Genomic DNA, 13,860 nt, shown 5'->3' with positions numbered 1-13,860 from the left:
TAAAGAGATTTCCTACAATAGCAGTTGGGAAGAGGGTATCATTGAGAAAGCACTTCATAACACTCTCCCAAGTAGATTTTTCTTTAATATTAACATTGTTCCAGGAGTAGCAGCTGGAGTCATAAATACATACCACATCGAATGTACACAGGAAAAAGGCCATTGGTCCGACTGGGTTAAACTGGTGCTCCCCGCCTTCGTGTAGCCCCATCAGCATATTCTTATGAGCACAGACCAAACCCCCAAATGTCCTACCATCCCACAAGGACTTAATACGCATAAATAAAGTCATATTTGAACAAAATTCTGACACTAATGAACATTGAAGTGATTGCTACTTATGGAAAAAGGGTTGATTATAAAAATCTGAGTCTCCTGGATTGTTGGAATCAGAGTATTATTTCAATGCACTTGGGTTCAGGAACACCAACAGAAAATGATGCTACACCATGAGGTGTCCTCACAAAAGAGCAATAAACACCAATCCTGCAGGAACTATCTGAAGATTATCAGAAATCTCAAGCACAGTTGATTATCCCAGGAGAGACCAAGCCCAGCAGAGTAATATAAACTCCTAATAAAGATCAATCTTCTGACAAGACAACTGAATTTTCATTGCTGTCTCCATTATCCTGTTAATCAGTGGTCTTTTCTCTCTACCGCCTGACAAATGTATATTATATAGTTTACTAATACATACACATTGCCTAGAACTGTGATACATTACAAATTCTAACAGATGGAACATAAATGCATTGAAAAGGTTGTAATCTCTAGACAGCAAGGTTTCTGGCTTCTATATAATGAATAAATGCAGAGTCACAAGCAAGATTACTCAGTATTCTAGCATCCTTAAGATAGCATAAAAGAGTACGTCATTGTACACAAGTTTTAAAAACTAAAACTAAAAGTTGGACAAAAATGTTTTGGAATCAAATGGGCAAAATCTATGGCAAATTACCCATATACATCAGCACTTTTGCATTGATCACAACAGCTATTTTGTTGTAAATGGCTAGTTTATTTGTGCTACAAAATAAGCTAGTTTTAGAATGTAGAATACGTGACGTAAATATGTATTTTTAAATGCCCTTTAAGAACATTGGAACCTTAAACCCACAATCTCTGCCAACTGGAAGGACTAGGGAACGTCACCACTGCAAAATTCCCCTCCAAGTCACACATCATCCTGCAGTCATCCAACATCACAGGGTCAAAATCTTGGAACTCCCTACCTAACAACATTGAGTGTATATTCACCACATGGACTTTTGGTCCAAAGCAGTGACACACCATCAAATTCTCAAGAACAATTAAAAGTAGGCAATAAATGCTGGCCTTGCCACTGACACGCACCACCGTGAACAAGTTTTAAAAATCGCAGACTCAATAATCTGTGCCGAGCAATTGAGAGCAGCTGCACCAGTGGTAATATCTGCAGTTCGGGCAACTCGGTGGAGGTGGTGAGCTTTGTTTATCTCATAGCCAGACTTTTTCTTTTAAGTGTGCAGTGACCAGAGCAGAAAGTACACCAGAATTGGTGACAAACTAACTTCAAATTAGGCCCCGACGCATCACATACTTCCAAATATGTTCACTAGACTTGGTGACCACTGGACTTTGGCATATACACTATTAGATTTTTAATAAATAATGTTGCAGAAATGTCTCAGGACATTACAATCAGTGGATATAGGGTCTTACCTTCTTTGCCTAGGAAAAAGGAATAGAAGCTGAGGAAGTTGGTGCTAAGATACAGCCAACCTTGGCATGGCACACGTCCACTCCAGTAACTGCATGAGTAATAGGTCACCAGTTTCTCTTGCTCAGGCAGCCCAAACCACTTATCAAATTTCAACAGGGCCTCACGAAATTTCTCAGGGTCATCTTCCTCCTTTATTGATGCACTTTGAGACTCTTCTGCTATTAGACCCTGAGATAGAAGTAATGGAGAAACCTTTAAGTGCAATATTTGATTTTTAATAACATACTTCATATCGCCTAAAACATCTTTCATAAGATTATATCACAAGAAATGGTGGATCTGTCTGTGGCCCTAACTGATTCCCCAGTGGCAATGAGAGGACACATTGCAGAAGAAATTCAATGCAAATAAGAGAGAGGCAAGGGGAAAAGTACAGTTTCTTGCGTGCTATACAAAGCATACTGTTCATAGAGTACATAGAGGAGAAGGAAAAGAGAGGGTGCAGAATATAGTATTGCAGTTACAGATAGGGTGAAGCAAGATCAGTTTAATATATGGTAGGTCCATTCAAAAGTCTGATGGCAGCAGGGAAGAAGCTGTTCTAGAGTTGGTTGATACAGGACCGCAGTCTTTCGCATCATTTTCCCAACGGAAGATGGTGGAAGAGAGTGTATCCAGGGTGCATGGAGTCTTTGATTATGCTGGTTGCTTTTCCAAGGCAGTGGGAAGTGTAGACAGAGTCAATAGATGGGAGACTCATTTGCGTGATGGACTTGGCTTCATTCACGACTCTTTGTAGTTTCTTGTGGTCTTGACCAGAGCAGGAGCCATACCAAGCTGTGATACATCCTGAAAGGATGCTTTCTGTGGTGCATCTGTAAAAAAACAATGGTAAGAATCGTAGTGGACATGCCGAATTTCCTGAGCCTTCTAAGAGGCATTGATGGACTTTCTTAACTATAGCGTTGGCATGGAGGGACTAGGACAGATTGTTGTTGATCTGAATGCCTAGAAACTTGAAGTTCTCGACCATTTCCACTTCATCACCACTGATGTAGACAGGGGCATGTCTTCCTCTACGTTTCCTGAAGTCGATGACCAACTCTTTCGTTTTATTGACATTGAGGGAGAGATTAATGTCGTTGCACCAATTCACCAGATTCTCCCTTTCCTGTACTCCATCTCATCATTGTTTGAGATTCGATTCACTACGGTGGCGTCATCAGCAAACTTGAACATGGAGTTGGAGGGGAATTTGGCCACACAGTGATAAGTGTATGAGTACAGTAGGGGACTAAGAACACAGCCTTCTGGGGCACCGGTTTTGAGGATGATTGTGGAGGAGGTGTTGCCTATCTTTACCGATTGTGGTTTGTGGGTTAGGAAGTCGAAGATCCAGTCGCAGAGGAAGGAGCCGAGCCTGAGGCCACGGAGTTTGGAGATGAGCTTTGTAGGTATAATGGGTGTTGAAGCTGAGCTGTAGTCAATAAATAGAAGTCTGACCCAAGTGTCTTTGTTGTCCAGTGTTCCAGGGTTGAATGTAGGGCCAGGGAGATGGTGTCTGCTGTGGACCTATTGCAGGGATAGAGAAACTGTGATGGATCCAGGCAACCTGGGGGACCAGAGTTGATCCGTACCATGACTAACCTTTCAACGCACTTCATAATGATGGACGTCAGCCACTGGACGATAGTCATTGAGGCATGCTGCCTGGCCTTTCTCTGGTACAGGGATGATGATCGTCTTCTTAAAACAGGTAGGGACCTCAGATATGACTAATGAAAGGTTAAAGATGTATGCAAATATTCCCGACAGCTGGTTTGCGCAGGATCTGAGTGCTTGCCCGGGTACTCCATCCGGGCCAATTGCTTTCCGTGGGTAAAATGGTACAATTTTAAAGGGAGTGCAAGAACAGAAAGAGCTGAGAATGATGTTGCACAAATCCTAGTAGTAGGAAACTGGTTAAGTACTTGAAGAAAAAATGCAGCGATATGGAAATAAGTGTCGGAGTGGCACTGACTGGATTGTTCTTTCAAAGGCCGGGGCAGCCTCAAGCAGTTTGAACGTTTGTCCTCTGTGCTGTACTATCCTGTGATTCAAAGTTCAACTTATTCACCAAGCAGGATTGCACAAACATGTTAAATAATGCATTAAGCTGATGCACAGTGACGTTCACATTTTTTTTTTTTAAGTGGCACAATACAATGAGATTTTTCTACTATCAGTTATATTGGCCAGGATTTTCCACCCACCCCACAGCGTGTTTGGCTACAGTGGTAGTAGCCACCAACCATTGATGGAATCTTCCAGTCCCAATGTCATCAATGAGTTTGCCCGTTGTTTGAACTCTCTGCCACCAGGGGTCGCCTTCGACGGGCCTGGATGATCCCACCAATAGGGGCAGCTGGAAAACTTTGGCCAATGTTCGCATCAGCCCTGTTACACTGCCTATAAAACTGAACACAAAAACCGAAAGCAAGTAGAATCCTGAGAAAACCAACAGGAAAGGAAACTGCTTGCATTCTTACCCGTATTTTTCCCTGCACAAAGCTGGTGATATCTTCATTGCTATCAAATACAGAAAGTATTGCCATCACATTATGTTCCAGCCATTCCCAGTGCTTATTTATTTCTTCACTGTTGGCTCCTGTTTGAAAACAAAACAGTTAGAAATCTTCAAGATACCACGTTTGACAAATTATATTCATTCTAAGCAACCAAAACCAGCTCATTTTAGCAATTAATGTTTCTTACACAGTACTAAAACAGCCAAGGACAGACACATAAGCCCTATTTCCCCCCTCAGTCGGTCTCAGAGAGAACATGGACAGCTGCCAAAAGAGAGCAACTTATCATCCAAAAACTACTGAGTGAATTATACCAAGGAAAGTAGACGTTGCTGTTACTGTTTGTTTAATGCTGTTACCCATAGTCACAGTTCCCATTTGGAAGACATATGCCTTCTCATTTTAACTGTTGTTAGGTTAAAATGCAGTTTATAGTTAAATCAGTATACTTTCTTTAGATATTATACATATAACAAAAAAAATGAAACCAGAGGCCCCTCTTTCACCCCTATCACTCAGGAGGAATAATGATATCAATGGCCAATCAACAGGCCACAGACCTACATTTTGGTCTTACACATATGGCACAGAAATTAAGTAAAGTACAATGAAAACAATACAGCGCCAAGTTAATCATTGAGCGCTCAGGTGGATTTATATCAAATAGAGAGAGATATTAACAGGCTGTTCGAGGTCGCAAGGTTTTGTCTCAAAAGTTTTTTTAACCATTCCCAGTGCTTATTTATTTGGATAACTGGTGCATAGAATAGAGGTTCCATTGAGATAAACAGCTTGACATGAGGCCGAAGGTACAACTTTCGTGTTATTCAGCTGCTATTTTTCTTTTCAGATACAGTATCTGTGCCCTTTCCAACCTCTTGCTCACTGCTCAAAAATACTTGTGCGCGAGAGTACCATAGAAATTTAAGTAGATGTCATGGTTTAACATTCATTGATTGCTGAGAACAAGTGGTCACATTCAGCCAGCAACATAAGCAGTCCAAAACAAAAACAAGCAATATCACAACATAGCTAGCTGCACAACAGGGCTGTCATGTTTACTTAGCTCATGGGTACCAAAACGCTAAAGGGGAAAACTTCACACTTGAGCCTATATTCCCAGGAGGTTAGAAGAACATGTGGCGATCTCGTTGAAACATATAGAATTCTTAAGAGATTCAGTAGAATCGATGCAGGGACGGTGTTTCCCCAGGTTGGGGAGTCTAAAATAGGGGCCAGAGTCCTAAAAGGACTATATGGACAAGTTCTACACTGAAAGGGTTGTGAATTGTTGGAATTTTTTCTAACCCAGGGAACTGTGGATGCTCAGTCAATTAGTACATTCAAGACAGAAATCAGTGTTATTTTTGGGCAGTAAGGGAATCAAGGGATCTGGGGATTGTGTGACAAAGTGCAGTTAAGATTGATGATCGATTGATTATATATTAAATGACTGAGCGGTCAAATTGTCTACAAGTAAATTATTCAAAAGTACATTAATAAAATTGTTGTATCAAAACATTGCAGTCAATTTGGAGAAAGAATAAAGATACATCCAAAGCAAAACTTGGATATCGGTATTTAGCATCCAAAGGTAATAGATGCACAGTAATCAAAATCATCTCTGCGTCAAGATAAATTGGTGCAATGGAACAGTTGAGTCACACTCTACATGCAGTCTGAGATTCCACCTGATAACATAAGGGTTGAAGCACGCTCTCGTACGCCCAGCACATTAAACAAGCAAACCCAAATACTAATACTATATCTCTGTACTCTCTGCAGCTGTGTAATGTACACGTTGTACACAAATATTGAACTTTAACCAGGATGCACTGCTGTGAAAATACAGATAGCAAACAATGGTTTAGCTCAAGTGTTGGCACCGAGCTGTATAATTTGCCTAAACATTTAGTGGAGGTTGTTTTGTAAACCCAGTATGACAGAACACATTCTAAAAATACCAAGCAGGATTACACCCTAGTCCCACACCTGCAGGATCCGGTACAAAATAAGAGAATTTTAATAATTTGAGGAAGTAAATGCAGTGAAAGGGTCACTTTAAACTAAATTCTAAAATGAACATTTAAGATGCATGTTAAAACTGTAGAATACGGGTACAAAATTGTGAAGATCCCTAATATTTTTTTGATTCTACTACACTGTAACATGATTTCGGTCCACAATTTATCACAACTTGAGAGTGGTGCTCTTTACATTTTCAGAAGAGAGAGAGAATTAAAGGCAATGGGCGAGATTTTCTTCCCCCAATGGTGTGTTTTGCAGTGGCAAAACACCCCACCATTGGTTGGCAGTGGGATCTTACAGTTGTCTTGCTCACATCCCCGCCATGAAACTCAGTAGCTGAAAAATTGTGGCCAATGCTCCTGACAGGAGAAATTGGAATACAAATCAAATCTGAAGTACCCATCTATTATCCAAAAAATCTGTATTCACTTCCTGCCTACAAACTTTCCCTACCATTGTAACATTTTTGCCACTTGAACTTTCATTCTAAATTCCTCTTTGCACTTGAAGGAAATGGCCTATGTAAACATGTCACATTGTAATTACACTTACAATTGTTATAGTTTAGTTAGTGTTAGTCAAGAAGAAACACCTGCACCACAAATAATTTCTCTGCCTTCTAACTTTTTCGACTGTTTAACTATAAATAGTACCAAATCAATTATATAAGAGCAAGGAGAGAATACAAAACTTCTCGGTGAGAATTGTATTACATCTGCACACCCTGGTCCAATTATCCCCAATCCACCAACACTGCTTCACTGAGACACTACTTGGCCTGACTCCACGTGCGAAACCACAGCTATTAACTGGTATGTGGATTGAAAGAAGATAAAACTGAAGAATGAATTTGATCACACAGCAATCTATTATTAGTGCGCTGCATTATAACAACCGTGAAGTCAATAGTTTGTCTACGTTACAATAGCAATGATACTTCAAAGTACCTAATTAGCAGTGAAGCACATGGGAAATCCTGAGGATGGAAATGCAAATTTGTCCCTTCCTTCCTGTTTATCAAACAATGAAATGTCAAGTTAACAGTGAAGATGTTTCAATACTTTTGGAATCCCTCCAAACAGGGTCTTAAATTGTGTAAAGGAAAATGAATCATTTGAGTGGTTGTGATGGAGCAAAGAGTGAGAAACAATGTTTCCAGTGACAGGAGGGTGAGTAATCACAGAATGCAGATTGAACTAATTAGCAAAAGAACCAAATCGAGGCAGGCGTGGAGATTACATGAAATCCTTTCTATAAGGCTTACATGTTTCTGGACCAAAAGCACACGGTGCTTTAGGGAAAATGTTGCAACAGCATAGCATTAAAAAAAAGAATATCTTAAAAAAAAGCAAGAAACAATGTTTAAAGCTTTTAACAAGGCTCCACTTTTGTGTTATGTCGAACTTTGCATAATGCAATGAATTAATATGCATTCATCTGACCCCCAAGTACTGTAAATCCCCAATGATTGATGATGAAAGATGACCTTAGCCATTAATAACTTACACAATAAAAGTTTAACTTACCACATGCAATGGACCAATAGACTTGGGATTCTGGTGTTTGATGCAAGATGCGATATGGAGCTACTTTAGAAGTTGAATCAAACACTGTGTCAAGTGTCCCAACAAGGAGGCCTGCAGGAACCAAAAGCACATTTTTGTACCTCAACAGTTAACATCTTATTCATCAAGTCATGCACATTTTACATTGCAAGCTCAGTTGAATTACACCAGACTACAGGTCAGAGAAAAGTTAAAGCTTGTGAGCCTTAATTTTGAAAACTATGGGCGAAATCTTGCCAAAAAATAGCAGAGTGTTGTTTCTGGTGAGAAAATCTGCGCGTTTCACTACAGAATAATAGATTGGTTCTCTCTCTAAATCTTACCACAGGGGTGAGTTTCACGGTGTCATGCAGTGGGGTGGGCATCAACACACCGGCAAAACCTGGCTGCACTGAGATCAGGACGCCATGTTTAAAGGGTACCCCAATCAGAACAATAAAACTCCCCCCAACACCATCCCACCATGGAGGTCTCAGGGGCTCGCCCCCACCTGTTCAGAGCCGGCATTCAATCCCACCCCACCACCGACTAAAACACTCTGCCAGTGCAGTGCCTGGTCATGTCCTTCTCTCATGGGGGCTATAATCACTTTTGTGCCTGTGGGGAGGTGGGGGTCCACGTCTGGGTGAACTTGTTGTAAATCGTGCAGAGGTGGGGGGGTCAATATCTGGTGAGGGGACATGTTAGTAATACAGAAATATATTTAAATAAATGTAAATCAGGTTCACATAAGCCCCCGTTGGTGTTCTCACGTATAGAGAGAGTGGGCTCAAGACCCCCATCGCATAGCAGCATTAGATTTTTGTGAATCTGATACTGGGTTGAAACCAATGGAGAACAAAACAAATACACAAATTAGTTCCACAAAGGTGCAAGTCTTTACTTCTTTGACATGAAATTTTGCAGCAAATCCAGTATTTGGGCTCAACCTGACTCCTGAGTGAAGCAAAGAGTCACTACCATATCCATGTAGTCTCTTGCTACATTACTGACTCTGGATTTACATCACAATTTTATGGAGGAGAGAACAACTCTTTCAGCAGATGTCACTATAGATCACTGCAGATTTCTTCCACTAGCTGCAAGCTAAAGTTAATCTTTTAGCTGCTTTTCCCTCTCACAGTCCAAAGTGATATAGAGCCCCAAACACTTATCACGTGATGAGTGAAGAAGTTGATATTTTCTCTGCTTGAAGTGCAGGCCTCACTGACTAGCCGCACCTACTGGCTCTCAATGCAGTCTGCACCAAAGCAAAGCTGCAATTTCCTTCATCTCCTCCCAAACTGAATTGCTTGCTGCCACACAAATAAAGCAAAGAACCTTCTACCCACAGTTTGTCTCTATAGCAATAAGCAATGCTTTGGGAGAGTCTCAAACAGAAATAAGCACAAATTATTGTACCATCAACACAACTCTGATTCTGTAACCCACATGAATAATTTGTACTGCTGATGGAGTTCTATGACCCTTTCTCCAGATTCACCAGGTCCATGAAGAAACCCAATGCTTACAAAGCTGCTTTTAGCATCTTTTCATCTGGAAACAATATATATTTGTTGAGATGAGGACAGATCTGCTGGCTCCATTTCAAGCCCAGAGATGGGTCATTCTTTGTTTAACCTTTACACTTCTCCCTCTAACCTTGTAAGACAAACATAAGTTAGCTTTTAACTATAATTAACTCAAAGCTTGTTTAAATTGCATTTACATCCAAGAAATTACCAGCTTTTCAATCAAATATCCACTTGCCTTACATTTAATACTAACTTCAAATCCAGAAATTATATTGTTGAAAGTTAGATTCCAAACACCTGGACTATGAAAGAAATTTTCACAATTATTAAAAGTCAGTAACCCAGCAAAGATTGTACAGGCTGGGGCTCTTTTTCCTCAGAGATTGAGATGTGAATGTATAGAGATCTTTAAAATTATGAAGCAGTTTCAATATGGTAGACACTGGAAGCATTGCATTTGCAGGGAAGTGAAAACTAATAACCATAAACACAAGATAGTCACTAATATTCCTATGAGCAATTCAGCAAAAAATTCTTTACCCAGACAGTGGTGAGAATGTGGAAGTCTCTATCATAGAGTCTTGTTCGTGGTCATCATCTTCAAGGGACAAACATGCTCATCATCTGGTAGGTGGTCCATAGGTGACTGCTTAGGCCAATCTGCACCCGCTAGATTCTGCTGCAAATAGGACAGCATATCGCAGATGATTGAGTTTTGGACAAGTTCCCGGTTCAGAATTTTCTTTCCGCCTTTGATATGCCCTTGCTTTCGAGGATGGGTGTACTGTTTTTTATTTGAGTTGCGCCTGAAGCAGCGATCTTGAGTGATCACTCCTTAGTGTATCTAAACTCCTAAGTGATAATATCAGAGCACCCTTGCAGCAGCACCCCTTCCTTTGACCGCCAATAAAAGCGCACTGTGAACTCAAGCTCTCCATGGAAGATTTGCTTTGGTAGGCGTATGTCAGGCACTCTGGATGACCAGCCAAACTCAGATACAGTAGTTCATTTTTGCATTTAAGTTAGAAAAAGCACAAAGGAGAAAGGAATAGTAACAGATATTGATAGGGTGAGATGAAGTAAGATGTGGAGCATAAACAGATCAGATGGACTACATGGCCCGTTTCTATTCTGTAACATTCTAATCACTAATATCCTTTATACAATGTATTAAAGTTTATTCATTAGTGTCACAAGTAGGTTTACATGAACACTGCAATGAATTTACTGTGAAAATCCCAGCACCTGTTCGGGTACACTGGGAGAATTTAGCATGGCCAATGCACCCAACCAGCACGTGCGTTGAGCTTATTTGATTGCGGTGTAAATTCCAAGTCGTCCATTTTCAAACAAACCAGAAATTTGGCTAAAGAGTGACTTTGATGAAACGTCAAGGGCTCCACAGGTGTTGTGAGATGCTCCTTAGGAAACAGTCATAGTCTTCATGGCACTCATTTTGAGCAAGAATTTAAAGACTGTCGAAAGGAAAAAAAATCACCTCTGCTTCAACTCTATTTTAACTACACCAGAGCACTTATTGAGATATACTGAATTCTTTATATTATAACTACCTGGAATGTCAACCATTGATTTACCAACATATGCCACAATTTCTGGGAGTATTTTTAATTTTTTTACATTTTCATTAATCTTGCCAAAATCAGGCAGTCTGTGCAGGATCAGTCTGTATTGATTTATAAAGAAAGTGCAGCATAATGTGCAATCCATTTCTAGAAATAAGATATCGTTAGAAGCTGGCCTTAAGAGCATGTTTATAAAATTAACAATGAAACGCGAGACTGTGTGCCTCAGTCTAATGGTGAAAGGGGGGGGGGGGGAACGCACCTGACAGTCTATTGCACCATTTCCCATATCAGTCAGCCATGTGGCCTGGATGACATTGCCAAACATGCACCATGACCCTGCACACACAACCAGGAGGGAACCAGGGATTTCATCCTATTAGCTGGGCAGAATTCTATCCCCACGCTCCGTGAAGTGAAAGTATTTAGTGCACTAACCCAGTCCCCCAGCATCACGCCGAACATTTAGAATAAACAGTGTAAACTGCCCGATAAAATCTCAAAATTTGTGAATTTCAAGGTACAAATGTTGTCAAACAGGCAACAGTACAAAAAAATCCTCCCCATCTCACACAAAACTGCAAGATGACAGTAAATGAAGCATACTTTGCAATTTCCATTCATTTTAGATTTGACCACACTTGAGATTTGTTCCACACTAACAAAAAGGCAAAACAAAAGTATAGAAAAATCCTTGAGCATGAACAACAGCTTTTCAAAGTGGGAAACAAAACAACCCTCAAAGGTACACTGGAAGTGCAAGGTGGGTAACGCAAGCCAGAAAGCATGTTGCAGTACTGACAGTACCGATTTTCAATGCTGTGGCAAGGTGAGGAAAGGAGACACACAGAGAAAGTGCACAAGCAAACACCCGATCCTCAGTCACAGGTGGAGAGCTGATTCACACACCATGGGTGGTGAAGTCAGGGCCTCTGGAAGCTGCGGCGGTGTACATGAGGGTGGAAAAAGGTTTTAAGATTAAGTTTTCAGTTTATTGGTGTCACAAATAGGCTTACATTAAACACTGCAATGAAGTTACCGAAAATCCCCTAGTCCCCCACACTCTGGTGCCTGTCAGGGCACATTGAGGCAGAATTTAGCATGGCCAATGCACCTAACTAGTACGTCATTCGGTCTGTGGGAGGAAACCGAAGCACCACACAGACACAAGCAGAACGTGCAGATTCCACACAGACAGTGAACCAAGACAGGAATCGATCCTGGGTCCCTGGCGCTGAGGGGCAGCAGTGCCAACCATTGTGCCACCATGCCCAGCCAAACAGAGAACAAGCAGACAAATAAAACACGACAAATAGTAAATTAACAGTAAATAATTACATGGCAAAGTAATAAATAGCAGACAAACTGATAAATGGCAAAAATTAAAAATGTCAGGTGTAACCACCAGAAAGTTCATGAATCTCAAAAAAAAAATTAAATGACAGGAATAATGAGACAATTAAACAGAAAGTAAATGCCAAAGTCACAAATGACAAAACAACGACATATAAATTATTAAATGTCAGGCAACTAATAATTGACATCAATAATTAAATATCAAACCAATTAGTGACAAGTGACAGTCAATTAAATGGCAAAGATAATTAATAAACAGAATAAGTAAACAAATGGATGGTAAATAAAGTTTTCCCATGTATGAATAAAACTTTACCTGCACTGGAATCTGAGCACAGGAACGCGTTTTTTTTAATTCGCTCTTCACAACAGCATAACAGCCGGCCGCCGACACTCCCTGCACTTACGCGACTGCGCATTGCCCGCCAGCCGGCACTCTCCCGACTCTGCGTCTGCGCTCTGCCCGGCGGCCGGCACCTCTCCCCGCACTGCGACTGCGCGCTGCGTGGCAGCGGGCCCCGCTCCTCGCACTGCGACTGCGCATTGCCCGGCGGCTGGCACCTTGCCTCGTACTGCGGCTGCGCGTTGCCCGGCGGTTTCCCCGAACTTTACCCGTTAGTCCGCCGCCGCCTTCCCCGTAGCCTCGGCGACGCTGCAAAACGAAGTACTTGTGCGTTTTCTCCGTCAGCCATAGCTTCAGGGCGTTCTTCAGCAGCACTTCCTCAGGTTTGAGCCACATGGTCGGCTCGAAAGGGGAGGTGGCGGAAACGTTGGCCCCTGCTCCGCCTCACTCCATGACCACCGCACCTGCCGACTTCCCCACGTCGACAACAAACCTTCCCAGACGCCCCACCACTGCGGCTGCGCGCACTAAGCCCCGCCCTTCCCACGCGCCGTGACTTGTAGTTCCCTTCCGTGTTGACGTCAGGCAACGGGACTACAAATCCCAGCGTGCCGTGAAGAGCAGCAGGGCCAAGATGGGCCATGGAAAGGATGACCTCCAGCTCAGGAGCCTCCAGGAGGCTGAAGCTCAAATTCCAGGATATTGCTGTGTTCAACTCTGGATAAAAAGAAATTGGAACATTAATATTTGAACAAAGAAAATTACAGCACAGGAACATGCCCTTGGGCACTCCAAGCCTGCACTGACCATGCTGCCTGACTGAACTGAAACCTCCTATCCTTCCAGGGACCATATCCCTCTATTTCCATCCTATTCATGTCTTTGTCAAGACGCCCTTTAAAAGTCACTGCCGTATCTGCTTCCACTAACTCCCCCGGCAACAAGTTCCAGGCACCCATCACTCTCTGTGTAAAAAAACTTGCCTCGTACATAAGAACTAGGAGCAGGAGTAGGCCATCTGGCCCCTTGGGCCTGCTCCACCATTCAATAAGATCATGGCTGATCTTTTCCTGGACTCAGCTCCACTTACCCACCTGTTCACCATAACCCTTAATTCCTTTACTGTTCAAAAATGTATCTATCTTTGCCTGAAAAACATTCAATGAGGTAGCCTCAACTGCTTCACTGGGCAGGGAATT

At 41.8% G+C, this 13,860-nt stretch overlaps 1 protein-coding gene across 2 annotated transcripts in view; it reads right to left on the bottom strand.

Moving 5' to 3' along the window:
* tbc1d8b (TBC1 domain family member 8B) overlaps positions 1-13,181 on the bottom strand; it is a 60,459-nt gene extending 47,278 nt beyond the window's left edge. For both annotated transcript variants that reach the window (XR_013497669.1, XM_078211779.1), the window contains exons 1-4: positions 12,931-13,181; positions 7,827-7,937; positions 4,234-4,352; positions 1,705-1,933 (exon numbers count right to left, since the gene is read on the bottom strand). Coding sequence is in view for 1 of the 2 variants with exons in the window: in XM_078211779.1 (XP_078067905.1) it covers positions 1,705-1,933; positions 4,234-4,352; positions 7,827-7,937; positions 12,931-13,057 (586 nt within the window). In the remaining variant the exon portion in view is untranslated. The remainder of the gene's footprint in view (positions 1-1,704; positions 1,934-4,233; positions 4,353-7,826; positions 7,938-12,930) is intronic.
* Between the last annotated feature and the right edge of the window lie 679 nt (positions 13,182-13,860).

This window comes from Mustelus asterias, chromosome 4 (genome assembly GCF_964213995.1).
Source record: "Mustelus asterias chromosome 4, sMusAst1.hap1.1, whole genome shotgun sequence".
Classification (NCBI taxonomy): domain Eukaryota; kingdom Metazoa; phylum Chordata; class Chondrichthyes; order Carcharhiniformes; family Triakidae; genus Mustelus; species Mustelus asterias.
The sequence above is the reverse complement of the archived record's forward strand: the minus strand, read 5'-3'. Positions and strand labels throughout refer to the sequence as shown.